The sequence below is a fragment of the Gadus chalcogrammus genome, chromosome 21, assembly GCF_026213295.1.
Source record: "Gadus chalcogrammus isolate NIFS_2021 chromosome 21, NIFS_Gcha_1.0, whole genome shotgun sequence".
Lineage (NCBI taxonomy): Eukaryota > Metazoa > Chordata > Actinopteri > Gadiformes > Gadidae > Gadus > Gadus chalcogrammus.
In genome coordinates, this window is record NC_079432.1 from 8,369,542 (window position 1) to 8,397,351 (window position 27,810).

Consider the following 27,810-nt stretch of genomic DNA (forward strand, 5'->3'; position numbering starts at 1 on the left):
GGTGGACACGCCCACTAGTGATGTCTCCAGGGAAAAGGGAAAGGCCGATTTTCAAACGGCTTAAAATGTCTAATCACACTCACATCTGGTGGCATGATATCACAACTTTAATGATTGATCCAAAATTCAACAGGCATCCCAAGTCCGAAGATCATTTTTGTCACTTCCTCTATGCCAGCTATACAGGGAAGTTCATTTAGTCCTTTTTTCATTTCCGGACTGTTCCACTATTTCGATTTAGTATCCTGGATTTGTCTGCTGTTAAGGAGATCCTTCGGTTGGGTGTACTAAGAAGGTGAAACATCTCAATCATTATCTTAACAAATTGCTACAGCAAATAGGTACTACTTTTTGTCCACATAAATGAGCACCTACAAGTTAAACAACTACTACTTGTGTATTTGTTTTTATCCTCAGTATTGACAGGAGTCAGGCTGTCCTTCATAACTACTATGAAGGCCAAACGTCTTCATGTCCTCCTTGTTATAGCCATAGGTAAGGATGTTTCTATCCTCTTCTGTTGCAAATGTGAAATATACGTGAACATTTTTATAATCTAGATAATGTAGGGAATTAACTATAATAATAACATCCCGATATCATCTGTTCCATCACAATGACATATAACAAGAAACCAGAGACATTCTAGAGAAACACAAGACATTCTAAAAAAATAAATAATAAAAGCGTACAATTATTTGTCTACTTTTTCCAATGCTGATTTTCTGAACAGATCGAGAACTTTATCAGCTAGTAGATTGCATCATAGTTCTAGTTAGTTCTGGCGTAATACAAAAATTGTATTAGCAATAATTATAACATACTCATTAGCCAATATTTATAATTGATGGGCCATTCGTTTTTTAGTATCATTATTAAACAATGTACTATAATGATATTATGATTATTATGAATCCCTTAATTGTTTTATTTCCTCTGTAGGTCTACTGAATTCCCCTCTGACTGCAGGTGAGTACGTTCAATCCATTTGACAAACAACATGTGCTACACAAAGAGCAGAGACCACGACACCCCGCCACAGAGTGGGGCCATTCTTTAAATCTTAACCGCTTTTTTTAAATGTGTTTTTTAATATCAACCCTTGAAGAGAAAGGCTCTTCAAGGGTGTCTCTTTAAGGGTAGGTGGCCCTTCAACGATTTGATTGGTGTGAGGTTTAAATGGTATTAAAAAACACATTTCTACCAACCTTAGAGATTGCAAAAAAGGCCACAATGTGAACGATTACCAAACAATGTCTTATAAATGTACATAATCATATTCATGTATCAGACATTGTTATTGGTATTTCACTCTTTGATGTTTTGTGAGTAACTGGTCCCTTTCTGAACAGGGATAGACAGTAAACAGATTCGGCTGGTCAACGGGACGACTCGTTGTTCTGGACGAGTGGAGGTCTTACACGAAGGCCAGTGGGGATCAGTCTGCGATGATGCCTGGGGCCTACAGGAGGCAGAAGTTGCGTGCCGCGAGATGAAGTGCGGGATGGCCCTGGGGGTAAAATACCGAGCCCACTTTGGCCAGGGGGCTGGCCCCATTCTGCTGGATAACCTTGGGTGCAATGGCCAAGAGAGGACACTGGGAGAATGCAAACACGCAGGCTTTGGGGTCAATGACTGCGGCCATTGGGAAGATGCCGGCGTCGAGTGTTTAGGTATTCCCTTTTATTCACAATTCATCTCCAAGTCAAGTAGGAGTTCTATGTTGACACACTGAAAAAGGGTTCAACTCATTCCTCTCTTTTTCACTAAACGAGTCAATGTTGGAAAAGTCCCATCTGATGCAGACATTCAGTAGATGTTTGATGAGGCATGATCATGGGATCAAGAGAAGCAAGGCACATAACGAGAGGCAAAAGAAGATCGAAGGCTTGAAGGCTTTTTACTCTACAAGTAAAAGGGCTGTTTGGTGAGAATGCGTTATGTAATATACTATTTGCCCTTTTCAGATGTGCCATTGAATGTCAAGCTGTTCAACGGCACCAGTCGTTGCAACGGTCGACTGGAAGTTAAACACGAGGGCCAGTGGGTGAAGATTTGTAATGACAGCCATTGGGGAAATAAGGAAGAGTCACTGGTGTGCCGTGAGTTAGAATGCGGCACGCCGGATAAAAAGGCTGTGAGGCTCAACATCGGAGCGAGTTCTAATCTGGGAAGTTTCACGGCCAGCTGCGTCGGCGCTGAGACCTCCATCGCCGCCTGCCCGCTTCAGTCGAACCTGAGCGCATGTGAAGCAGCAGTTGTTTACTGCACAGGTAAAAGATAGCGTGTTGATTTCTTTTGATCATGTGCATGAATGAGGAACAAAATATTCTTGGTCATTATTTAATTATTCGTGAGTTAGAAAAATTGCGAGATGTATACTGAACATTTTATAATCTAGATAATGTAGGGAATTAAGTGTTAGATCAACGCTATTTATTGAACAGCATATTGAGCAAAGAATAACATCCCGATAACATCTGTTCCATCACGATGACAGATAAGAAGACACCAGAGACATTCTAGAGACACACAAGACATAAAAAAAATAAAACCGTTCAATTATTTGAGAACTTTTTTTTCTGTCTACCGTTTCCAATGCTGATATTCTGACCAGATCAAGAACTTTATCAGCTAGTAGATAGTATTAAAGTTCTAGTTAGTTCTGGCGTAACACAAGAATTAGCAATAATTCTACGCCCCCCCCCCCCCCCCCCAGACGCAGCGGAGATGCGGCTGGTCAACGGGTCCACCAGCTGCTCCGGTCGGGTGGAGGTGTTCTACCGCGACCACTGGGGCACGGTGTGTGACGACGCTTGGACCATGAGGAACGCCGAGGTGGTGTGCAACTCACTGGACTGCGGCACGGCCCTGGAGATCAAGTCGCGCGCCTTCTACGGCCAGGGCAAGGGGATGATCTGGCTGGACGACGTGCGCTGCTCCGGCCAGGAGACCTCGTTGCAGAAATGCAATCACAGTGGATTGAGCATCCACAACTGCGGCCACGGCGAAGACGTGGGGGTCGTGTGTTCAGGTTCGGCTGCAGTACAACAACGTGTTTTCACATTAGTTTTTCATATATCGCCTGTTGTCCTAACACTCCACACCACAGATTTGTTTTTCTTAAGGGAGGTGAATGTAACAAGACCAATGTGTCTCAATGTATCGTCCGTGAGACGGGGGTGTTACGTGAGTTATGTTGCAGCCATCCAGATTAGACCCACCCTTGCTCGATACCGTTCATCATGGACAGTGGTGTGACACGAGGCAGTAGACCTTATAGGCCTACCTAGAACGGCGCAATATGTACACATTCACACGGGTTAAAAGGGGGGAGGAGATTAAACAAATGACGATGTCAGTGGGGAAGCAAAGCAGGTTTTGGTCAACCACGCATAAGGAGTCCCACAGTCGTAGAGAAGTTTGGGGACAATTAGGTATTGAGCAGCATATTGAAGAAGAAGAGTCGTCACGTTGGCCAAATTGTGGAGTAGTGTTATACGTCGACCATGAACAAAATACAGATGACATGCCAGGTCAACTACCTGCCACAATGGCAAGGCTACAATTCTACTTAGACACCGCCAATATCAGCACTTGATAGGTTGCTAAAAAGAGTTACATATATGCATATGCAATGTTTGCTTAGTTAGATCTTATACCCTAATTGTGGGAAATTGCAACCCTAACTTACTGGAAAAGGTATTCAACGATTACAATTGTTTATGTTTTGCAGTTGCAGGTGTTGTTATATCTATAAAATTGATAATGATGTAATAATAATTATATAAAGTATTAATAAAAATGTAATATGTATTATTATCTATAAAAGAAGCGACAGTTTAATTCAAAATGCATTTATGACACTACAGAGTACAGAGTAGAGAAGTCAGAAGTCATTCTTACTCTTACACGGTCACAGAAATTTAATTCACAAATTCAAGGATCTTGTTGGGGTTTCTTTTTCAGACCACATCAAGCTGCTCAATGGGACTCAGCGTTGTGAGGGTCGCATTGAGGTCAAACATGGTGATCAGTGGAGGAAATTGTGCAGCAGTGGCTGGAGCCAGAAAGAGCATGAGGTGTTGTGTCAGGAGGTGAAATGTGGGACCCCGCTTACTGGACAGGATATGCCAGACTTTGGGGACAGAATTGCGCCAATAGGAGTCAAGGCAAGTTGCCTGGGAAACGAGACGTCATTCATGGAGTGTGAAATCAAGGAAACAGCCGACACTTGTGACAGTGCCTCCCTTCTCTGTGCAAGTATGTTAACCCTTACTTGTATTGTTATTGGTAATGTGTGGAGAATGCGCGTGCCGTTTGGTGGATGCTTTTATCCTGTTTCTTGGGATGGGTGACTCCATCCTCCTAGAAGAGCCATGCTTGAAGAGCATGGCCCTTCAAGGGTGAGAGCCTTGCTCTTCAAGTGTGTCTCTTTAAGGGTAGGTGGCCCTTCAAGGAATCAGCGTGTGGGGTTTAAATGGTATTAAAAAACACATTTCTACAAACTTTTGAGATTGTAAAAAAAACGAAATGATTGCCAAACAATGTCTTATAAATGTACATTATAATATTCATTTATCAGACATTGTTATTGGCATTTCACTCTAGACAGTAAACAGATTCGGCTGGTCAACGGGACGACTCGTTGTTCTGGACGAGTGGAGGTCTTACACGAAGGCCAGTGGGGATCAGTCTGCGGTGATGGCTGGGGCCTACAGGAGGCAGAGGTTGCGTGCCGCGAGATGAAATGCGGGACGGCTCTGGGGGTCAAATACCGAGCCCACTTTGGCCAGGGGGCTGGCCCCATTCTGCTGGATAACCTTGGGTGCAATGGCCAAGAGAGGGCACTGGGAGAATGCAACCACGCAGGCTTTGGGATCACTAACTGCGTCCATTCGGAAGATGCCGGGGTCTTGTGTTCAGGTAATCACTTTTATTCACAATTCATCTCCAAGTCAAGTAGGAATTCTATGTTGACACACTGGAAAAGGGTATAACTCATTCATCTTTTTTTGTTCATGGGTTATTCATGCGTTATGTAATATACTATTTGCCCTTTTCAGAGAAAGTCAAGCTGTTCAACGGCACTGATCGTTGCAACGGTAGACTGGAAGTTGAACACGAGGGCCAGTGGGTGAAGATTTGTAAAAACAGCCATTGGGGCGATAAGGAAGAGTCACTGGTGTGCCGTGAGTTAGAATGCGGCACGCCGGATAACAAGACTGTGAGGCTCAACATCGGAGCAAGTTCTAATCGGGGAAATTTCACGGCCAGCTGCGTCGGCGCTGAGACCTCCATCGCCGCCTGCCCGCTTCAGTCGAACCCGAGCGCATGTGAAGCAGCAGTTGTTTACTGCACAGGTAAAAGATAGCGTGTTGATTTCTTTTGATCATGTGCATGAATGAGGAACAAAATATTCTTGGTCATTATTTAATTATTCGTGAGTTAGAAAAATTGCGAGATGTATACTGAACATTTTATAATCTAGATAATGTAGGGAATTAAGTGTTAGATCAACGCTATTTATTGAACAGCATATTGAGCAAAGAATAACATCCCGATAACATCTGTTCCATCACGATGACAGATAAGAAGACACCAGAGACATTCTAGAGACACACAAGACATAAAAAAAATAAAACCGTTCAATTATTTGAGAACTTTTTTTTCTGTCTACCGTTTCCAATGCTGATATTCTGACCAGATCAAGAACTTTATCAGCTAGTAGATAGTATTAAAGTTCTAGTTAGTTCTGGCGTAACACAAGAATTAGCAATAATTCTACGCCCCCCCCCCCCCCCCAGACGCAGCGGAGATGCGGCTGGTCAACGGGTCCACCAGCTGCTCCGGTCGGGTGGAGGTGTTCTACCGCGACCACTGGGGCACGGTGTGTGACGACGCTTGGACCATGAGGAACGCCGAGGTGGTGTGCAACTCACTGGACTGCGGCACGGCCCTGGAGATCAAGTCGCGCGCCTTCTACGGCCAGGGCAAGGGGATGATCTGGCTGGACGACGTGCGCTGCTCCGGCCAGGAGACCTCGTTGCAGAAATGCAATCACAGTGGATTGAGCATCCACAACTGCGGCCACGGCGAAGACGTGGGGGTCGTGTGTTCAGGTTCGGCTGCAGTACAACAACGTGTTTTCACATTAGTTTTTCATATATCGCCTGTTGTCCTAACACTCCACACCACAGATTTGTTTTTCTTAAGGGAGGTGAATGTAACAAGACCAATGTGTCTCAATGTATCGTCCGTGAGACGGGGGTGTTACGTGAGTTATGTTGCAGCCATCCAGATTAGACCCACCCTTGCTCGATACCGTTCATCATGGACAGTGGTGTGACACGAGGCAGTAGACCTTATAGGCCTACCTAGAACGGCGCAATATGTACACATTCACACGGGTTAAAAGGGGGGAGGAGATTAAACAAATGACGATGTCAGTGGGGAAGCAAAGCAGGTTTTGGTCAACCACGCATAAGGAGTCCCACAGTCGTAGAGAAGTTTGGGGACAATTAGGTATTGAGCAGCATATTGAAGAAGAAGAGTCGTCACGTTGGCCAAATTGTGGAGTAGTGTTATACGTCGACCATGAACAAAATACAGATGACATGCCAGGTCAACTACCTGCCACAATGGCAAGGCTACAATTCTACTTAGACACCGCCAATATCAGCACTTGATAGGTTGCTGAAAAGAGTTACATATATGCATATGCAATGTTTGCTTAGTTAGATCTTATACCCTAATTGTGGGAAATTGCAACCCTAACTTACTGGAAAAGGTATTCAACGATTACAATTGTTTATGTTTTGCAGTTGCAGGTGTTGTTATATCTATAAAATTGATAATGATGTAATAATAATTATATAAAGTATTAATAAAAATGTAATATGTATTATTATCTATAAAAGAAGCGACAGTTTAATTCAAAATGCATTTATGACACTACAGAGTACAGAGTAGAGAAGTCAGAAGTCATTCTTACTCTTACACGGTCACAGAAATTTAATTCACAAATTCAAGGATCTTGTTGGGGTTTCTTTTTCAGACCACATCAAGCTGCTCAATGGGACTCAGCGTTGTGAGGGTCGCATTGAGGTCAAACATGGTGATCAGTGGAGGAAATTGTGCAGCAGTGGCTGGAGCCAGAAAGAGCATGAGGTGTTGTGTCAGGAGGTGAAATGTGGGACCCCGCTTACTGGACAGGATATGCCAGACTTTGGGGACAGAATTGCGCCAATAGGAGTCAAGGCAAGTTGCCTGGGAAACGAGACGTCATTCATGGAGTGTGAAATCAAGGAAACAGCCGACACTTGTGACAGTGCCTCCCTTCTCTGTGCAAGTATGTTAACCCTTATTTGTATTGTTATTGGTAATGTGCCCGCTTCAGTCGAACCCGAGCGCATGTGAAGCAGCAGTTGTTTACTGCACAGGTAAAAGATAGCGCGTTGATTTCTTTTCATCATGTGCATAAATGAGGCACAACATATTCTTGGTCATTATTTTATTATTTGTGAGTTAGAATTGTGAGATGTATAGTGTGTGTGTGTGTGTTTGTGTGTGTGTGTTGTGTTAATACCTGAGTTGTAGAATCAATGACTATTGTATTCTTGTATTACGCACAGGCCATCCAGGTATTACACTGGTGAATGGCAATGATCGATGCTCGGGGAGAGTGGAGGTCCAAAACGACGGCCAATGGGGAACCGTGTGTGATGACTCCTGGGACATCAGGGACGCACAGGTTGCATGCAGAGCGATGGACTGCGGAACACCCTTACTCATCAAACCTGCAGCCTACTATGGCCCGGGCCGGGGTAACGTCTGGTTAGACGACTTGGAATGTTTTGGTAACGAGACCTCGCTCATGCAATGCAAACACAGACACTTCGGTCTGAGCCGCTGTAACCACATGGAAGATGCTGGAGTGCAATGTTCAAGTGAGTGTCCTGACCTTTAACTGTTCAGTCATTTAGCAGACGGTTTAATCCAAAGCGATTTAACAGATGCCTACGGGTAGGCTTTGGACATAAGGGATCACCCTTTAAATAACAAATGTCATTTCAGACGGTTGTGTGATTGCGATTGCATCTCTGATCCTCCCATCCTGTGTTCTGCAGTTTCCACCCGACTCCTGAACGGGAGCAACCGCTGCTCAGGCAGAGTGGAGATCCACCAGGAAGGACACTGGGCACCAGTGTTTAATGCTAACTGGGGGCTCAATGAAGCGCTTGTGGTGTGCAGAGAGATGCAATGTGGAGAACCGGTGGTGGCCTCAACACCGTTCAATTTCGGACATGCCGGCCAGGCGACAGGGTACACCACCACTTGTAACGGCAGAGAAACCTCGATAAGCCAGTGCTCCCTGAGAGGATATGCCCAGAACAGCCAGAATCATGCTGCTGCGGCAACAGTAGTTTGTTCAGGTAAGAACTCTTTGGGAAGTCTGGATGTCTGAAAGGCACACTTATCACGTTACTATTTTTATATATTTTGTATTTTGTCCTAGGTAACGTGAGGTTAGTCAATGGATCCAATAAGTGCACCGGAAGGGTTGAATTGTACGAGAATGGCCAATGGGGAAGTGTGTGCGATGAAACCTGGGATATGAATGATGCGGCGGTGGTATGTACGTATCTCCAATGTGGTAGGGCCCAGAAGATCCCTAATTCTAGCTTCTTTGGCCGAGGCAGCACAAACATGTTGATTGGAGAAATTAGTTGTACTGGACGCGAGCACTCACCCGACGAATGCAGACAACAGAACATTGGTTCCTCGACTTGCAACAGCACCGCAGTGGCTGGACTTCTGTGCTCAGGTAAGGGAACTTAGTTATTGTTTCATGTACTATATTATATTCAAATAAATACTATGAGACCACTCCCAAGTAAATTACAATCTAAATCAAATGCATAAATATTAGGTAGAAAATAGACAGATTTTATCTTTCTTCCAACAACCTGTCCACAACTACAGATGGTTTGCCCACGCGCTTGGTCCATTCCACGGGTAAATGTTTTGGGAGAGTGGAGGTCCAACACGCAGGCCAGTGGGGCACCTTGTGTGGTGAAGACTGGTCCATGTCCGACGCCATGGTTGTGTGTAGTCTCTTGGGATGCGGGAAGGCAGCGAGCATCTCTGGTAATGCACAGTATGAGCAAGGCACCGGGCCCATATGGGAAGCCAGCGATCTGTGTTTCAACAATGAGGCGTCAGTCTTCAAATGCTCACAGAGTGGATTCAACGGCACTAGCTGTGGCCACAGACAGGATGCCGGTGTTGTCTGCACAGGTACACAGTCACTTTATTTGGCTTCATGTTGTTTTCGACCAATCATGTTGCTGGAGCCTGAAATCTGTAAGCACAGCAAATGTGTGCTGTAAGCATACATTTGAGGACTCAACTTAGCCAGAAGTATTCAACAGTAAAAATGTAGAAGGATTTAACTGTAAAAAACTTGTTGACTGCTGAAGTAGAATGTACTGATTCCTATTACAGTGAATATGGTTTCTCCTTCCCCTTAACATGTATATTATTCCTCCAGCTTAAACAATCAATGTATCTGTATTTAATGCAGTTCACGCTTCCTCTCTTCTTGTATCCAGAATCAATAAGGTTGGTCAATGGCAGAAGCGAATGTTCTGGCCGGCTGGAGATTTCACACAATGGCCAGTGGGGAACGATATGTGACGACAACTGGCATATGGGTAACACTGAAGTAGTGTGCCGGCAGATGGGGTGTGGCCATGGCCTTTCTATTGGTAGCTTTGGTGCAGGAAGTGGCCCAATATGGCTGGACGATGTTGTTTGTACCGGTGAAGAGGACGTGATCACTCAGTGTCCTCATCGGAAATATGGCGAAAATAACTGCGGTCATAGTGAAGATGTGGGCATTGTATGTGCAGGTAAGCAAACACCATTTGTTTGGAAAAACATAATCGTCATTTGTATGGTATTGATCAGTTTGTCCGACATTGATACGGGTTTTCCTGTTTGCAGGAAAGTTAGCCAAGCCACATGTATCTCTGAACCCGGGTCCAGAGGTAAACTTCGGTGACAGAGTTGAAATAACGTGCTCTGTGGAAATGACCGACCACCTGGGAGGAATGTTTGTCTTACAAAAGACACCAGGCCCCTTCAGAATGCAGAGATACTCTGTGAGTGAAACTGAAACCTTCACTATCCCCAAGACCAACTTGAGCCATGGAGGCTTGTATCACTGCCATTTTCAAAAGAAAATCCTATCCAAAACCATTGACATGCTGGGGGATCCTGTTGAGCTCAAAGTCACAGGTCAGCCTCACTGTTGTTTCTATGACATGCCATAACAACAAGGCGTCGGCCAATCCTCCGTGAGCTCACACAAGTTCTGTTTGGTGTCCCCTTCACAGTGAAACTACAGCAGCCCATCATCTCCCTGCCATCGGGTGGCCCCATGATGCTTATACCCACCAACAAAATAGAGGTCGAGGGAGGAAGCACCTTCGCCATCTCTTGCTCCATTTTCTCCAAATACGAGGGGGGGTCCTTCTACCTGCGCAAGACCAACACCAACGCCACAAAGCTTCAGGCAGCGTTAAGCCACTCCATCATCCAAGTGGCTTACTTTGATTTCTCAGAAGTGACCCCGCAAGATCAGGGCAATTACACATGTGTCTATTCCATCAATATCTCTGCACAATCCTTCCATTCAGTCCCCTCGAAAACAATCCAGATCATAGTGTCAGGTGAGTTCCAGGACTTTGTGTCAGATGTTCCATGTTAGTGCAGTGAATAGACCCTTTTCAGAAAGGTCTCATCGTAGGATTAACACAGGTGTGGGTACTTAAATGGAGCGGACCCTTAATTAGTGTTACTAGCGACACCTATCCACATAGACCTATTATAGGTCTATGATGGATCAATAAAAGCAGAGATATTTTTTGCATGGCAAGATTACATACAAAGTCAATGCAAAGAAGCCAAAAAGATGCGACGATGGAGACGTTTCTTGGCGGTTGGTACTGACTGCGTGAAAGGTGTGAATGGCCCAGCACGAATGGTTTGAATAGCGTAGCGCAAACCTAAATTACTACTTCTAAATGATGTTTGCTCAAGTTAAAATGTCTGCTGACAGGCTTATATGATGCAGCTTCATGCAAGTTTTGCACAAAGCTGCGTCAAATAAGTCTGTAAGCGTTGGGTTTCTCTCAGCATCGCTCACGTCCTGAAGTCCTAACTGAATCACAAAAGTGGCTCATGTGACTAGGTTTGTGATGTCCACCTAATCAGATATATGGATACTAGAATCAACAGGTGATCAAGCTTAGAACTCGCTTTGCGCATGACATCAGATTTCAGATTCACTTACACATGGGAAGTTGGATACTTATTCCACCATGCAAGTTCTCATTAGACATTCTCAGTGCCACTTTAAGTGTGTCTTTTTAGGGTTTAATGAGGGTAGGATGAGTAAGATTATGAAAGAAGGTCTATTCTACGGCTCAACACGCCAAGATAATGTAACGCATACACGCATGTAAAATGTTTTTAGGGGAATTACTGGGGAGAAAAAAAATGCAATATAAGAGAAAGTAAAGAATTGCATCGTATTTGTGTCTTACTTCAGACACTGATTTCTTGCTGTTGTTTTTCTGACATGCCATAACAACAAGGGGTCGGCCAATCCTCAGTGAGCTCACACAAGTTCTGTTTGGTGTCCCCTTCACAGTGAAACTACAGCAGCCCATCATCTCCCTGCCATCGGGTGGCCCCATGATGCTTATACCCACCAACAAAATAGAGGTCGAGGGAGGAAGCACCTTCTCCATCTCTTGCTTCATTTTCTCCAAATACGAGGGGGGGTCCTTCTACCTACGCAAGACCAACACCACCGCCACAAAGCTTCAGGCAGCGTTAAGCCACTCCATCATCCAAGCGGCTTCCTTTGATTTCTCAGACGTGACTACACAAGACCAGGGCGATTACACATGTGTCTATTCCATCAATATCTCTACACAATCCTTCCATTCAGTCCCCTCTAAAACAATCCAGGTCACAGTGTCAGGTGAGTTCCAGGACTTTGTGCTACCTTTTCTACATGCCAACATAATGTAACACATAGACACTCATGTAAATTGTTTTTATGGGAATTACTGGTGAGAAAAAAAACGTAATATAAAAGAAAGTAAAGAATTGCATCTGATTTGTGTCAAACCTCAGACACTTATTTCCAAACAATAGGCAAAAACAAAACTCTTACATGATGCGATATGTGTTGAGGTTGATCCAATTCAAGCCTTAAAATAAAACCTATACAACTAGTAGGATAAAAGAACGTCTAAAGCGAGGAAAACACTGGCCCAACCGTTGGCCATCTGAAACGTTTCTGTACATATTCAGATAAACGTTGTAAAAAACAGATTTCTCCCCTAAGCCCCACCCACAAATTAATGTGAAAAGAAAAGATGTCTAAAGGGTAGGTATGGAAATGGATACTCACAGTGGTGGTTCTAAGTCCAGTTACGCCCCGGGCAAAACTTCCTCTGAGCAGGACAGACGGACGGACTTCAGTGGGGGTTTCAGTCCATCTGTCTCACCTTCTCAACGAGCAGGTGCGCCTGTAGCCAGACGGGGCGCCAATATGCCAATTCCCCAAACAATGCTATGGTACCCACGTAATTTGGCGCCCCCCACAAATACGACGCCCCGGGACCGGTTCGGCCGTGCCTAATACCGCCACTGGATACTCGATATACTTTTGCTATCCTGGGGTAAACTCTTCAAAACTTTCTCCAACAGGATCTGATGTCCCTTCAACCATGAGAAGAACCATGGTTGGTCTCGCGCTTGTCCTGATACTGTCCACCATTGTGTATCTATGCTGGAGAAGGAGAAGAATGGCGTCACGTTAGTGGCACACACACACACACACACACACACACACACACACACACACACACACACACACACACACACACACACACACACACGTCACACACACACACACACACACACACACACACACACACACACACACACACACACACACACACACACACACACACACACACACACACAGCTGTACATTTAGAAAAGGTACTTATTGTAGAAACACCATGCCAGTTAGTTAGTGTCACAAATCAGACTTTACATTCACAATGTTCCGACTGATAGCAGACGAGCTCAACTCTGGGGGAATAGAGCTAGCTTTAATTACAAACAAGGATGACTGCTTGTTTTGCTACCCTAAGAAACACTTTGTTGTACTTTGTGTTTCAGGTGCCATGGTACACAAGGGCCAAAACGAGGTCGAGTCCGACAACAATCTGGAGAGCAATGCCACCGAAGACCTAATAGGGCGAGTTTCTTACGAGCTTGAGCCACTTATTCATTCATGAAAACAAGTGCCAATGGGATGTGGTGTTAGGTAATCATTCATATATCGTCAGGGTTCTGGAAATGGAACTGAATAATCTACTGAAAATGTTAATTGAGAGATAACCGTATGTAGATACCACTTTGACAGCCTTGTCACGTTGCTGCGATACGTCAGCGTGGCACCCATATTTGAGAGGCCAAGACTGGCTTTTAAGCAAATACAAGTAAACGGGCTTCAGTTTGTAATATATGATTTAATAGGAATACAAGAACTAAAATCGGTTGAGAAATGTAAACGCAATTGTGCTTATCCCGTTGTATTTGCTTATAGACATTACCAATATGTCAGCGAAGTTGACATATGATCCAAAGGCCAATGCAGTGTCTATGGACTGTATATATGTCTATCGATGGCACTGAATGCAAAATTAGGTATTCAGTTCCTACATGCTGTTTGAGTTTATTTCAAAGATGGGACCAAGATGGGCCCAAGATATTTAAAGGGATGATGTCATGCCACCAGGTGTAAGTGTGATTAGCCATGACAAGCCGTTTGAAAATCTTCCTTTCCCGGTACCCTAGTGACATCCTTATTGGGCCTACCTAGATCTATGCTGGATAGATCAGTCCACCAGCCTACCAAGTGGACTGTGACAATTGTTGCTTATCTATCAATCATACTTCTAGGTGGACACGCCCACTAGTGATGTCACTAGGGCACAGGGAAAGGCAGATTTTCAAACGGCTTGTGATGTCTAATCACACTCACACATGATGGAATGATATCACCCCTTTCCGACCGAGTCACAGATTATCAAAAAATTAGGTAAAATAAAAAAAGGTAATACGAATGAATGTGGCTATAGTGGTTTTTTTTTGGAGATTTAAATAAATGCCATTAAAGAAGGCATTGTTGTGAAAGAAAGAGATGGCTCGCTATTTTTTTGAATGTCTTTGTATTGGATTAAATATCTTAGCCTCAAGCATTGTATCCTTTTTGACCGATATTGCAAGCTTTTTATTTTAGTTTGAGACCACTGCTGATGATGTCAGATAACAAAGTTTATTAACTGTGCCAATGTGGATATCTCATAGCGATGTACTTTTAAATAAAGTAGTGGGTGTTACTTGAAAATGTTTTGTTCTTTACATTGTAGAATATAGTGAATGGGGCAGGGGAGTCAAAACAGTGATCATAGCACCAGCACAACAAGCTGCAGCGATCGGATAACCTGCTTAATAACCTGGAAAACCTGCCTTGGATCCTACCTAATCAGAATTGCACCGTTAAAGGAACCGGCCAGGTTGCAAAGTGGTTTGTTGGGACGTAAGTTAGCCATGACTTTTGTTCAACTCAAATCGTCTCGCGGTGTAGATGCCTTCCGAAGTTGGGCAGTTTGCTATGCATGATAATTATATATCAATTAAAAACAATAAAAAAATATATAGGTTCCAAACGAGTGTAACAGTGTTTAGCAGCTTCCATGGCTGTATGTCTGTATGTTCCAACACAGGTAATCGCAGACCAACTCGCCTTGCCCCTTGCTTGCTTATCCAAATGCGACAGAGTGAATACGGTTAACCACGTTTTCTTTTCCCAAACTGTGTAAATATTGCCCACAATTTACAAAATACAACTTTAATGATTGATCCAAAAGTCAACAGGCATTCCAAGTCCAAAGGCCATTTTTGTCATTTCATCTATGTCACCTGTACAGGGATGTTCATTTTGTCTTTTTTTCATATCCAGGCTTTTCCACTATTTCGATTTAGTATCCTGGATTTGTCTGCTGTTAAGGAGATCCTTTGGTTGGGTGTACTAAGAAGGTAAAACATATCAATCATTATCTTAACAAATTGCCACAGCCAAAAGGTTCTACTTTTTGTCCACATAAATGAGCACCTACATGTTAAACAACTACTACTTGTGTATTTGTTTTTATCCTCAGTATTAACAGGAGTTAGGCTGTCCTTCATAACTACTATGAATACCATACATCTTCATGTTCTCCTTGTTATAGCCATAGGTAAGGATGTTTCTATCCTCGTCTGTTGCAAATGTGAAATATACGTGAACATTTTTATAATCTAGTTAGTGTATGGAATTAACTATTAGATCAACGCTATTTATTTAACAGTACATTGACCAAATAATAACATCCTGATAACATCTGACCCATCACGAAGACATATAAGAAGACACCAGAGACATTCTAGAGACACACAAGACATAAGATAAACATACATTATTAATTATTGGAGAATTAATTTGTTTCAGTCAACAGATCGAGATCTTTATCAGCTAGTAGATTGCATCATAATTAGTTAGTAGTTAGTTCTTAGCTATAATTATAACAAACTCATTAGCCAATATGTATTATTGATAGGCCAATAGTCAGTTATTATTTTATTATTATGCAATGTAATATAATGAAATTATTATTATTATGAATCCCTTAATTGTTTTTTTTCCCCTGTAGGTCTACTGAATTTCCCTCTGAGTGCAAGTAAGTACATTCAATCCATTTTACAAACAACGTGTGCTATACAAAGAGCAAAGACCACAACCCACCCCCCCCCCACCCCCCACCCCCACCCCCCTCCAGGCGCAGCGGCGATTCGGCTGGTCAACGGGCCCACCAGCTGCTCTGGTCGGGTGGAGGTGTTCCACCGCGACACGTGGGGCACGGTGTGTGACGACGGCTGGACCCTGAGGAACACCGAGGTGGTGTGCAACTCACTGGACTGCGGCACGGCCCTGGAGATCAAGCCGCGCGCCTTCTACGGCGAGGGCAAAGAGGAGATCTGGCTGGACGACGTGCGCTGCTCCGGCCTGGAGACCTCGTTGCTGAAATGCGAACACAGAGAATTGGGCACCAACAACTGCGGCCACGGCGAAGACGTGGGGGTTGTGTGTTCAGGTTCGGCTGCAGTACAACAACGTGTTTTTATATTTGTTTTTTATATATCGCCTGTTGTCCTAACACTCCACACCACAGATTTGTTTTTCTTAAGGGAGGTGAATGTAACAAGACCAATGTGTCTCAATGTATCGTCCGTGAGACGGGGGTGTTACGTGCGTTACGTTGCAGCCATCCAGATTAGACCCACCCTTGCTCGATGCCGTTCATCATGGACAGTATGGAGGTAGATTTGTGTCTTTATTATGCAATCAAAAATAATAGGTTTGAGAGCAAAACTTTCCACACTGCAATCAAAAAATAGGTTTGAGAGCAAAACTTTCCACACTGCAATCAAAAAATAGATTTGAGAGCAAAACTATCGACACTGCAATCAAAAAATGTTTTATTGCAAGATAAATTAATGTGATAAAAAAAATATTAATGGGAATCCAAAAGTTTTGTTTGCAAATCCAAAAGTTTTGTTTGCGAATCCAAAAGTTTTGTTTGCGAATCAAAAAGCTTTGTTTGCGAATCCTAAAGTTTTGCTTGCGAATCCAAAAGCTTTGCTTGGTGTTGAGCTGAATCTCGTGGGCGGGACCTACGCCGAAAGATGTAAGACACGTCTCTATTGGCCAGTCTCGATCGGAGTGACAGCTTGGCAACATCCGAAAAGCCGCTTCCCCCCGACCGCCTCCAGAAGCAGATTGTCGGCCTGACGGACAGGGTGTTTGTTTGTGCCTCTCAATCCGCGGCGGCGGTCAACAACATCGACCTGCTCTCCTCTGCCATGGTCTCCTTGTCGGCTGACAGGGAGGCCTACTGAATTTTCAGGGCGCGCGGGCACGGGACAAGCCCATAAGGCGAAGCCTAGACGGCGTAGCCTACATGAAATAGAACTCCCTCTCTCGTTACTAACTGTGGATGTTGCCAAGCTGTCACTCCGATCGAGACTGGCCAATAGAGACGTGTCTTACATCTTTCGGCGTAGGTCCCGCCCACGAGATTCAGCTTAACAGCAAGCAAAGCTTTTGGATTCGCAAGCAAAACTTTAGGATTCGCAAACAAAGCTTTTTGATTCGCAAACAAAACTTTTGGATTCACAAACAAAACTTTTGGATTTGCAAACAAAACTTTTGGGTTTCCAACAAAACTTTTGGATTCCCATTAATATTTTTTTTAGCACATTAATTTATCTTGCAATAAAACTTTTTTGGATTGCAGTGTTGATAGTCTTGCTCTCAAATCTATTTTTTGATTGCAGTGTGGAAAGTTTTGCTCTCAAAACTATTTTTTGATTGCAGTGTGGAAAGTTTTGCTCTCAAACCTATTATTTTTGATTGCATAATAACGACACAAATCTACCTCCATAGGACAGCGGTGTGACACGCGGCAGTAGACCTTACCTAGAACGGCGCAATATGTATACATTCACACGGGTTAAAAGGGGGGAAGCACATCTAACAAAGGTATATGTCAGCGGGGAAGCAAGGCAGGTTTTGGTCTACCTGGCAATGAGGTCAACCACGCATAAGGAGTCCCACAGCCTTAGAGAAGTTTGGGGATAATTGGGTATTGAGCAGCATATTGAAGAAGAGTCGTCACATTGGCCACATTGTGAAGTAGTATTATACGTCCAACATGAACAAAATACAGATGACATGCCAGGTCAACTACCTGCCACAATCGCAAGGCTACAATTCTACTTAGACACCTCCAATATCAGCACTTGATAGGTGACTAAAAAGAGTTACATATATGCGTATGCAATGTTTGCTTAGTTTGATCTTATCCCCTAGTTCTGGGACATTGAAACCCTAACTTCCGGAAAAGGTATTCAATAGATTACAATTGTTTGTGTTTTGCGGTGGCCGGTGATGTTATATCTATAAATTTGATAATGATGTAATATTTAAATAATAATCATATAATGTATCAATACAAATGTAATATGTATTATTATCTATAAAACAAGCGACAGTTTCATTCAAAATGGATTTATGACACTACAGAGTACAGAAGTCAGAAGTCATTCTTACACGGTCACAGAAATTAAATTCACAAATTCAAGGATCTGTTGCTTCGTGGAAACTTGTGGGGTTTCTTTTTCAGACCACATCAAGCTGCTCAATGGGACTCAGCGTTGTGAGGGTCGCATTGAGGTCAAACATGGTGATCATTGGAGGAAATTGTGCAGCAGTGGCTGGAGCCAGAAAGAGCATGAGGTGTTGTGTCAGGAGCTGAAATGTGGGACCCCGCTTACTGGACAGGATATGCCAGACTTTGGGGACAGAATTGCACCAATAGGAGTCAAGGCAAGTTGCCTGGGAAACGAGACGTCATTCACGGAGTGTGAAATCAAGGAAACAGCCGACACTTGTGACAGCGCCTCCCTTCTCTGTACACGTATGTTAACCCTTACTTGTATTGCTATTGGTAATGTGTGGAGAATGCGCGTGCCATTTGGTGGATGCTTTTATCCTGTTTCTTGGGATGGTTGACTCCATCCTCCGAGAAGAGCCATGCTTGAAGAGCAAGGCTCTTCTAGGGGTTTAGGGTGTTGGGTTGGATTCCAACTGGAGGGAATTGTGAAGCAGTGGCTGGAGCCAGAGTGTGGCCATTTTTGCAATCTTAAAAGTTTGTTGAAATGTGTTTTTTTAATACCAACCACCCTTGAAGAGCCTGACTCTTCAAGGGTGTCTCTTTAAGGTGGTCCTTCAAGGAATCGATTGGTGTGAGGTTTAAATGGTATTAAAAAAACACATTTCTGCAAATTTTTGAGATTGCAAAAAAGGCATTGTTATTGGCATTTCACTCTTTGATGTTTTGTGAGTAACTGGTCCCTCTCTGAACCGGGATAGACAGTAAACAGATTCGGCTGGTCAACGGGACGACTCGTTGTTCTGGACGAGTGGAGGTCTTACACGAAGGCCAGTGGGGATCAGTCTGCGATGATGGCTGGGGCCTACAGGAGGCAGAAGTTGCGTGCCGCGAGATGAAATGCGGGACGGCCCTGGGGGTAAAATACCAAGCCCACTTTGGCCAGGGGGCTGGCCCCATTCAGCTGGATGACCTTGGGTGCAATGGCCAAGAGAGGACACTGGGAGAATGCAAACACGCAGGCTTTGGGGTCAATGACTGCGGCCATTCGGAAGATGCCGGCGTCGAGTGTTCAGGTATTCACTTTTATTCACAATTCATCTCCAAATCAAGTGGGAATTCTATGTTGACACACTGGAAAATGATTAAAATCATTCATCCTTTTTTCACCAAACGAGTCAATGTCGGAAAAGTCCCATCTGAAGCAGACATTCAGTAAATGTTTGATGAGGCATGATCATGGGATCAAGAGAAGCAAGGCACAAAACGAGAGGCAAAAGAAGATGGAAGGCTTGAAGGCTTTTTTACTCTACAAGGAAAAGGGCTGTTTGGTGAGAATGCGTTATGTAATATACTATTTGCCCTTTTCAGAGAAAGTCAAGCTGGTCAACGGCACCAGTCGTTGCAACGGTCGACTGGAAGTTGAACACGAGGGACAGTGGGTGAAGATTTGTAAAAACAGCCATTGGGGAAATAAGGAAGAGTCACTGGTGTGCCGTGAGTTAGAATGCGGCACGCCGGATAAAAAGGCTGTGAGGCTCAACATCGGAGCGAGTACTAATCAGGGAAGTTTCACGGCCAGCTGCGTCGGCGCTGAGACCTCCATCGCCACCTGCCCACTTCAGTCTAACCCGAGCGCATGTGAAGCAGCAGTTGTTTACTGCACAGGTAAAAGATAGCGTGTGTTTTTTTTTGATAATTGAGGTACCACATATTCTTGGTCATTATTTTATTAGTTGAGTTAGAAAAATTGTTAGATGTATACTGTGTGTATGTGTGTGTGTGTGTGTGTGTGTGTGTATGTGTGTGTGTGTATGTGTGTGTGTGTGTGTTGTGTTAATACCTGTCCGAGTTGTAGAATCAATGACTATTGTATTCTTGTATTACGCACAGGCCAACCAGATATTAAACTGGTGAATGGCACTGATCGATGCACGGGGAGAGTGGAGGTCCAAAACGACGGCCAATGGGGAACTGTGTGTGATGACTCCTGGGACATCAGGGACGCAGAGGTCGCATGCCGAGCGATGGACTGCGGAACACCCTTACTCATCAAACCTGCAGCCTACTATGGCCCGGGCCGGGGTAACGTCTGGTTAGACGACTTGGAATGTTTTGGTAACGAGACCTCGCTCATGCAATGCAAACGCACAGACTTTGGTGAGAGCAACTGTAACCACATGGAAGATGCTGGAGTGCAATGTTCAAGTGAGTGTCCTGACCTTTAACTGTTCAGTCATTTAGCAGACGGTTCAATCCAAAGCGATTTAACAGATGCCTACGGGTAGGCTTTGGACATAAGGGATCACCCTTTAAATAACAAATGTCATTTCAGACAGTTGTTTGATTGCGATTGCGTCTCTGATCCTCCCATCCTGTGTTCTGCAGTTTCCACCCGACTCCTGAACGGGAGCAACCACTGCTCAGGCAGAGTGGAGATCAACCAGGAAGGACAATGGGCACCAGTGTTTAATGCTAACTGGGGGCTCAATGAAGCGCTTGTGGTGTGCAGAGAGATGCAATGTGGAGAACCGGTGGTGGCCTCAACACCGTTCAATTTCGGACATGCCGGCCAGGCGACAGGGTACACCACCACTTGTAACGGCAGAGAAACCTCGATAAGCCAGTGCTCCCTGAGAGGATATGCCCAGACCAGCCAGAATCATGCTGCTGCGGCAACAGTAGTTTGTTCAGGTAAGAAATCTTTGGGAAGTCTGGATGTCTGAAAGGCACACTTATCACGTTACTATTTTTATATATTTTGTATTTTGTCCTAGGTAACGTGAGGTTAGTCAATGGATCCAATAAGTGCACCGGAAGGGTTGAATTGTACCACAATGGCCAATGGGGAAGTGTGTGCGATGAAACCTGGGATATGAATGATGCGGCGGTGGTATGTAAGTATCTCCAATGTGGTAGGGCCCAGAAGATCCCTAATTCTGGCTTCTTTGGCCGAGGCAGCACAAACATGTTGATCGGAGAAATTAGTTGTACTGGACGCGAGCACTCACCCGACGAATGCAGACAACAGAACATTGGTTCCTCGACTTGCAACAGCACCTCAGTGGCTGGACTTCTGTGCTCAGGTAAGGGAACTTAATTATTGTTTCATGTACTATATTATATTCAAATAAATACTATGAGACCACTCCCAAGAAAATCACAATCTAAATCAGATGCATAAATATTACGTAGAAATTGCAATGACAGATTTTATAACAACCTTAACAACCTGTCCACAACCACAGATGGTTTGCCCACACGCTTGGTCCATTCCACGGGTCAATGTTTTGGGAGAGTGGAGGTCCAACATGCAGGCCAGTGGGGCACCGTGTGTGGTGAAGACTGGTCCATGTCCGACGCTATGGTTGTGTGTGGTCTCTTGGGATGCGGGAATGTGGCGAGCATCTCTGGTAATGCACAGTTTCAGCAAGGTACCGGGCCCATATGGGAAGCCAGCGATCTGTGTTTCAACAATGAGGCGTCAGTTTTCAAATGCTCACAGAGTGGATTCAACGGCACTAGCTGTGGCCACGAACAGGATGCCGGTGTTGTCTGCACAGGTACACAGTGAGCTGGTTAGATAATGTTATATTACTCAGAATGATTCTGAAGCCTGATTGCCAATGAGCAAAAGTCTGGGTAATCAGGGTGTTTCACTCTATTTGGCTTCATATTGTTTTCGAGCAATCATCTTGCTGGAGGTTGAAATCTGTAAGCACTTAATTTGCGGACTCAACTCCGCCAGAAGTATTCAACAGTAAAAAAGTATAACTCTTTCAAATCAACAACGTTTTGTCTGCTGTAGAAGAATGTACCGATTCCTGTTACAGTTAATATGGCTGCTCCTTCCCTTTAGTTTATTATTCCTCCAGCTTAAACAATCAATGTATCTGTATTTAATGCAGTTCACGCTTCCTCTCTTCTTGTATCCAGAATCTATAAGGTTGGTTAATGGCAGAAGCGAATGTTCTGGCCGGCTGGAGATTTCACACAATGGCCAGTGGGGAACGATATGTGACGACGAATGGGAAATGAGTAACACTGATGTAGTGTGCCGGCAGATGGGGTGTGGCCAGGGCATTTCTTTCAGTAATGGATTTGGTGCAGGGGATGGCCCAATATGGCTGGACAATGTTGTTTGTACCGGTGAAGAGGACGCGATCACTCAGTGTCCTCATCCGGACTATGGCGAAAATAACTGCGGTCATAGTGAAGATGTGGGCATTGTATGTTTAGGTAAGCAAACACCATTTGTTTTGAAAAATGTAAATGTCATTTGTATGGTATTGATCCCTTTGTCCGACATTGATACGGGTTTTCCTGTTTGCAGGAAATTTACCCAAGCCACATGTATCTCTGAACCCGGGTCCAGAGGTAAACTTCGGTGACAGAGTTGAAATAACGTGCTCCGTGTTAACCGACCACCTGGGAGGAACGTATATCTTACAAAAGACACCAGGCCCCTTCAGAATGCAGAGATACTCTGTGAGTGAAACTGCAACCTTCACTATCCCCAAGACCAACTTGAGCCATGGAGGCTTGTATCACTGCCATTTTCAAAAGAAAATCCTATCCAAAACCATTGACATGCTGGGAGATCCTGTTGAGCTCAAAGTCACAGGTCAGCCACTGTTGTTTCTATGACATGCCATAACAACAAGGCGTCGGCCAATCCTCCATGAGCTCACACAAGTTCTGTTTGGTGTCCCCTTCACAGTGAAACTACAGCAGCCCATCATCTCCCTGCCATCGGGTGGCCCCATGATGCTTATACCCACTAACAAAATAGAGGTCAAGGGAGGAAGCACCTTCTCCATCTCTTGCTCCATTTTCTCCAAATACGAGGGGGGGTGCTTCTACCTGCGCAAGTCCAACACCACCGCCACAAAGCATCAGGAATCGTTAAGCCACTCCATCATCCAAGTGGCTTACTTTGATTTCTTAGACGTCACCACGCAAGACCAGGGCGATTACACATGTGTCTATTCCATCAATATCTCTGCACAATCCTTCCATTCAGTGCCCTCGAAAATAATCCAGGTCATAGTGTCAGGTGAGTTCCAGGACTTTGTGTCACATGTTCCATGTTAGTGCAGTGAATAGACCCTTTTCAGAAAGGTGTAATCGTATGATTAACACAGGTGTGGGTCCTTAAATAGAGCGGACCCTTAATTAGTGTTAATAGCGACACCTATCCACCTAGATCTATTATGGGTCTATGATGGATATATAAAAGCAAAGAGAATTTTTGCATGGCACGATTAGATAGAAAGTCAATGCAAAGAAGTGAATAGATGCGATGAATAGAGACGTTTCTTGGCGGTTGGTGTCACTTCTATTATCACTTCTAAATGATGTTCGCTCGAGTTGAAATGTATGCTGATAGGCTTATATGACGCAGCTTCATGCTAGTTTTGCACAAAGTTGCGTCAAATTAAGGCTGTAAGCATTGAGTTTCTCTCTGCATCACCCACGTCCTGAAGTCCTAAATTGAAACACAAAGGTGGCACATGTGACTAAGGTTTGTAATGTCCATCTAATCAGATATATGGAAACTAGAAGCAACAGGTGATCAAGCTTAGAACTCGCTTTGCGCATGACATCAGATTTCAGATTCACTTACACATGTGAGATGTACTTAGGCCCCGTTTACAGGAAGGGAAAACGCAGATATTTCCACGCAGTTTGGCCTCTCATTTACACGAAAATGCTGTTTTTATCACAGAAAACGATCATTTCTAAAAACTCCGGCCAAAGTGGAGATTTCTGAAAACACCGTTTATGTGTTGTCGTGTCAACGATTTTTGTCTAACATCAGACACTTAATTCCAAACTTTAGACAAAAACAAAACTCTTAAATGTTGCCCTATGTGTTGAGGTTGATCCAATTCAAGCCTTAAATTAAACCCTATATAACTATTAGGATAAAAGAGCGTCTAAAGCGAGGAACACACTGGCCCAACCGTTGGCCGTCTGAAACGTTTGGGGAGACTCAGACAAATCTGTTCGTGTGTTCATCTGTGCTGGAAGCTTTTGGAACAGAGCAGACGGTTTCTGGTCAGAATCAACATGCTAATCTGAGAGCGTAGGCGTCTGAGGTATAGAGCCTCTGATTGGTTGTGTACACAACCAGAGAATCAGCGTGGTGTTTGGAAGGGGCGGACTAGCACCGCGAGGCTAGCGCCTGCATCTCGCTCAAGCGGAAAATGTATGGCTACCGGTTTGGTCGGCAGTAGTCTTCGCGGTGTGTTTCAATGCAGTTTTTTCTGCGAACAGGTCAGACGAGAGGCGGAGTTGTTGGATTAAGGCAGTTGGCCGTTGAGTCTTGGCGGTGTCTAGGGCCTTAAGGAAAACCATATACCAAATATGGGTTTCATTTCTGGACATATTTAGATAAACATTAGCCTTCACCCCTAAGCCCCACCCTCAAAATAATGCTATAGGTTACTAACAGAAAAGGTGTCTAAAGGGTAGGTATGGAAATGGATACTCAACATACTTTTGGTATCACCTGGGGTAAATGCTTCAAAACTTTCTCCAACAGGATCTGCTGTCTCTTCGACCGTGACAGGAACCATGGTTGGTCTCGCGCTAGTCCTGATTCTGTCCGCCATTGTGTATCTCTGCTGGAGAAGGAGAGGAATGGCGTCACGTTAGTCACACACACACACACACACACACACACACACACACACACACACACACACACACACACACACACACACACACACACACACACACACACACACACACACACACACACACACACCTGTACTTTTAGAAAAGGTATTTACTGTAGAAACACAGTAAACACATGTTTCACAAATCAGACTTTACATAGCTTCAGACTTTACAACATAATAATGTTAAAACTGATTGCAGACAAGCTCAACTCTGGGTGAATAGAGCTAGCATTAATACTAAACAAGGATTACTGCTTTTTTTTGCTACCCCAAGAAACCCTTTGTTGTACTTTGTGTTCCAGGCGCCATGGTACAGTTCACCAGTAGAGTTGGGGAAGTGATTAAAGAAGACACTGCAGAAATAAGAGGTGGAGCGCCGAGTGAAAGGTAAAGACATAAAGAAGATAATGTCCAATGAAGCGGTTCATCATTATTTGTCAATATAGAGTCCAAGTCGTTTTATAAGGGAAGACCATGTGATATGTTTGCAATGCTTCACTGTTTAATATAGAGGCATGATATTCTAGCGGCTAGGCTCCCAGACTAAAGGTTCTGGATTCAAACCCCAATATCTTCCTATTCCGTCCCTGAGCAGGATGCTCTAACCAATGACATCGTCTAACAGACACTAAGTCGCTTTGCTGAATAATCTCCCTAAAAGTACATGCAAATATCCAATATTGTTCTCCTCAGGGACTATAATACCCTGGCGAATGAATACGGCAATGGTTCCAACCCCGAAGATAAGGGCGCCAACGAGGTCGAGACCGACAACAATCTGGAGAGAAATGCCACCGAAGACCTAACCGGGCGAGTTTGTTACGAGCTTGAGCCACTTATTCACTCATGAAAACAAAACAGTAAAAGGGCCAATGGGTTGTGGTGTTATGTAATCATTCATATATCGTCAAGGATCTTGGAAAGGAACTGAAGAGTCTACTGAAAATTTTAATTGAGAGAGGTTACTAGTGGGATAATTGGCTACATTTAGAGCATAGATATGCATTCCTTTGGACGTTCATCTGATGGCCTTCTTGGTTGTAAACTCTAGCAGGGTGATGGAACCACATTCGATGTATAAAGACGTGGCAGCCATATTGGAGAGGCCAAGACTGGCTTTTAAACAAATACAAGTAAACAGGCTGCAGTTTGTTATATATGACTTAATATGAATACAAAAACTACTCACTGAAATCAGCTGAAAAATGTAAATGTAATTGTGCTTCTCATCAAGAGAAACCGCAGTTTATCCCGTTTTTAATAGATTTCCCTTATATGGCAGCAACGTGATCCAAAGGCCAACTCAGTGTCTATGTATGTCTATTGATGGAACAGAATGCAGAATTTCGCATTGAGTTCCTTCGTGCTGCTAGAGTTTAGTACAAAGATGGGACCAAGATAAAACCAATATATTAAAGGGTAGATATCAAGCCACCAGGTGTGAGTGTGATTAGCCATTACAAGCCATTTGAAAATCTGTCTTCCTGTATGACCTAGCCTGCTGACATCCCTAGTGGGTGTGTCCGCCTAGATGTATACTGGCTAGATCAGTCCACCAGCCTACCCAGTGGACTGTGGAAATTGTTGTTTATCTATCTATCATACATCTAGGGGGACACGCCCACTAGTGATAATCACAGATTATCAAAAAACGAATGTGGCTATGGTATATTTTAATCTGAATTAAATAAATGCCATTAAAAAAGGCAATGGTGTAAAGAAAGAGTTTCTCGCTATGTTTTTTAATGTCTTTGTATTGGATTAAATATCCCAGCCTACAGCATTGTTGCCTATGTGATCGATATTGCAAGCTCTATAGTTTAGTTTTAGACTACTGCTGATTTCAGATAAAAAAGTAAAATTGTTCAAATGTGGATTTACTCATAGCGATGTATGTTTAAATAAAGTAGTGAATGTTACTTGAAAATGTTTTGTTACTTTACAATAAAGAATATAATGAATGGGGCAGGGGAGTCAAAACAGTGACATTAACTGTAGCACAACAAGCTGCAAAGACGGATAACCTGCTTAATAACCTGGAAAACCTGCTTCGGAACCTGCTTAATCAGCATTGCACCGTTAAAGGACCCAGACAGTTTACAAGGTTATTTCTTAGGACGTAAAATTAGCCACGACTTTTGTTGTTCTGTTGATATTGATAAAAACTAGACCAAGTGATCTTGAGGGAGTTTTAATAGGAAACTAACGGAACACCAGAGAATTGGGAATTGTAAACAGGCAATTAGTACAATTGTAAACCAGCAGTTAGGCCTACTACAAGGGTAGTTGAATTCAAATAAGTAGCTCCACAGTTTTGAAAATTGGAAACCGGCTGTTACTTACTGCAATTGTAATCAGGCAGTCACTTACTGCAGGGGAAGTTGAATGTTAAAAAAGTTGAACTAAAAACAAAAATGATTTCTGATATGAATGTTGACATTTTGTGCGCAAAACCTTTCAAAATCAGTTAAAAATATATAAATAAAATAAAAGGCACATTGTAGGCTACGTTGGCTACCTGACGTGATTGTTTAAGATGTTTTTTATTTTTACTTTTTAACAGAAAAAAAAGAGATTTAAAATCTGATTTCCAAGTGTCCTGGTCAAGACAGGCAGCGGTAGCCTACAGTCAGACATAGCCTGCACACAAAGCATTGGAAAAATACAACTAAAACAGTCGGCAGGGGGGGATATGTATAGGCCTATCGCAAGTCATTTCGGGAGGCTCAAGGAGGAGAGTAGGCTGATATTATTTT

At 43.7% G+C, this 27,810-nt stretch overlaps 1 protein-coding gene across 1 annotated transcript; it reads left to right on the forward strand.

The window, feature by feature from the left end:
- Positions 1–82: 82 nt before the first annotated feature.
- LOC130374942 (deleted in malignant brain tumors 1 protein-like) lies at positions 83–27,421 on the forward strand. Its single transcript, XM_056581923.1, has 37 exons — positions 83–295; positions 418–495; positions 943–969; positions 1,353–1,673; positions 1,968–2,273; positions 2,720–3,034; positions 3,970–4,263; positions 4,612–4,926; positions 5,067–5,363; positions 5,808–6,122; positions 7,058–7,351; positions 7,635–7,949; positions 8,130–8,435; positions 8,519–8,827; positions 8,986–9,300; positions 9,615–9,914; positions 10,009–10,302; positions 10,401–10,736; positions 11,720–12,055; positions 12,790–12,897; positions 13,270–13,374; positions 15,318–15,395; positions 15,849–15,875; positions 15,975–16,289; positions 18,381–18,674; positions 19,130–19,444; positions 19,740–20,036; positions 20,262–20,576; positions 20,757–21,062; positions 21,146–21,454; positions 21,617–21,931; positions 22,305–22,607; positions 22,702–22,992; positions 23,089–23,424; positions 24,916–25,023; positions 25,357–25,441; positions 25,748–27,421. Exons 2-37 carry the CDS (start codon positions 453–455, stop codon positions 25,902–25,904), a joined length of 9,102 nt encoding a protein of 3,033 aa, XP_056437898.1. The 5' UTR covers positions 83–295; positions 418–452; the 3' UTR covers positions 25,905–27,421.
- The last annotated feature ends 389 nt before the right edge of the window (positions 27,422–27,810 follow it).

Coding starts and splice junctions, on each gene's coding strand:
- LOC130374942 (XM_056581923.1), top strand. CDS start 453: ATGAAGGCCAAACGTCTTCATGTCCTCCTTGTTATAGCCATAG. Junction 25,024..25,356: donor AAGGAGAGGAATGGCGTCAC/GTTAGTCACACA, acceptor TTTGTGTTCCAG/GCGCCATGGTACAGTTCACC. Junction 25,442..25,747: donor GGTGGAGCGCCGAGTGAAAG/GTAAAGACATAA, acceptor TGTTCTCCTCAG/GGACTATAATACCCTGGCGA.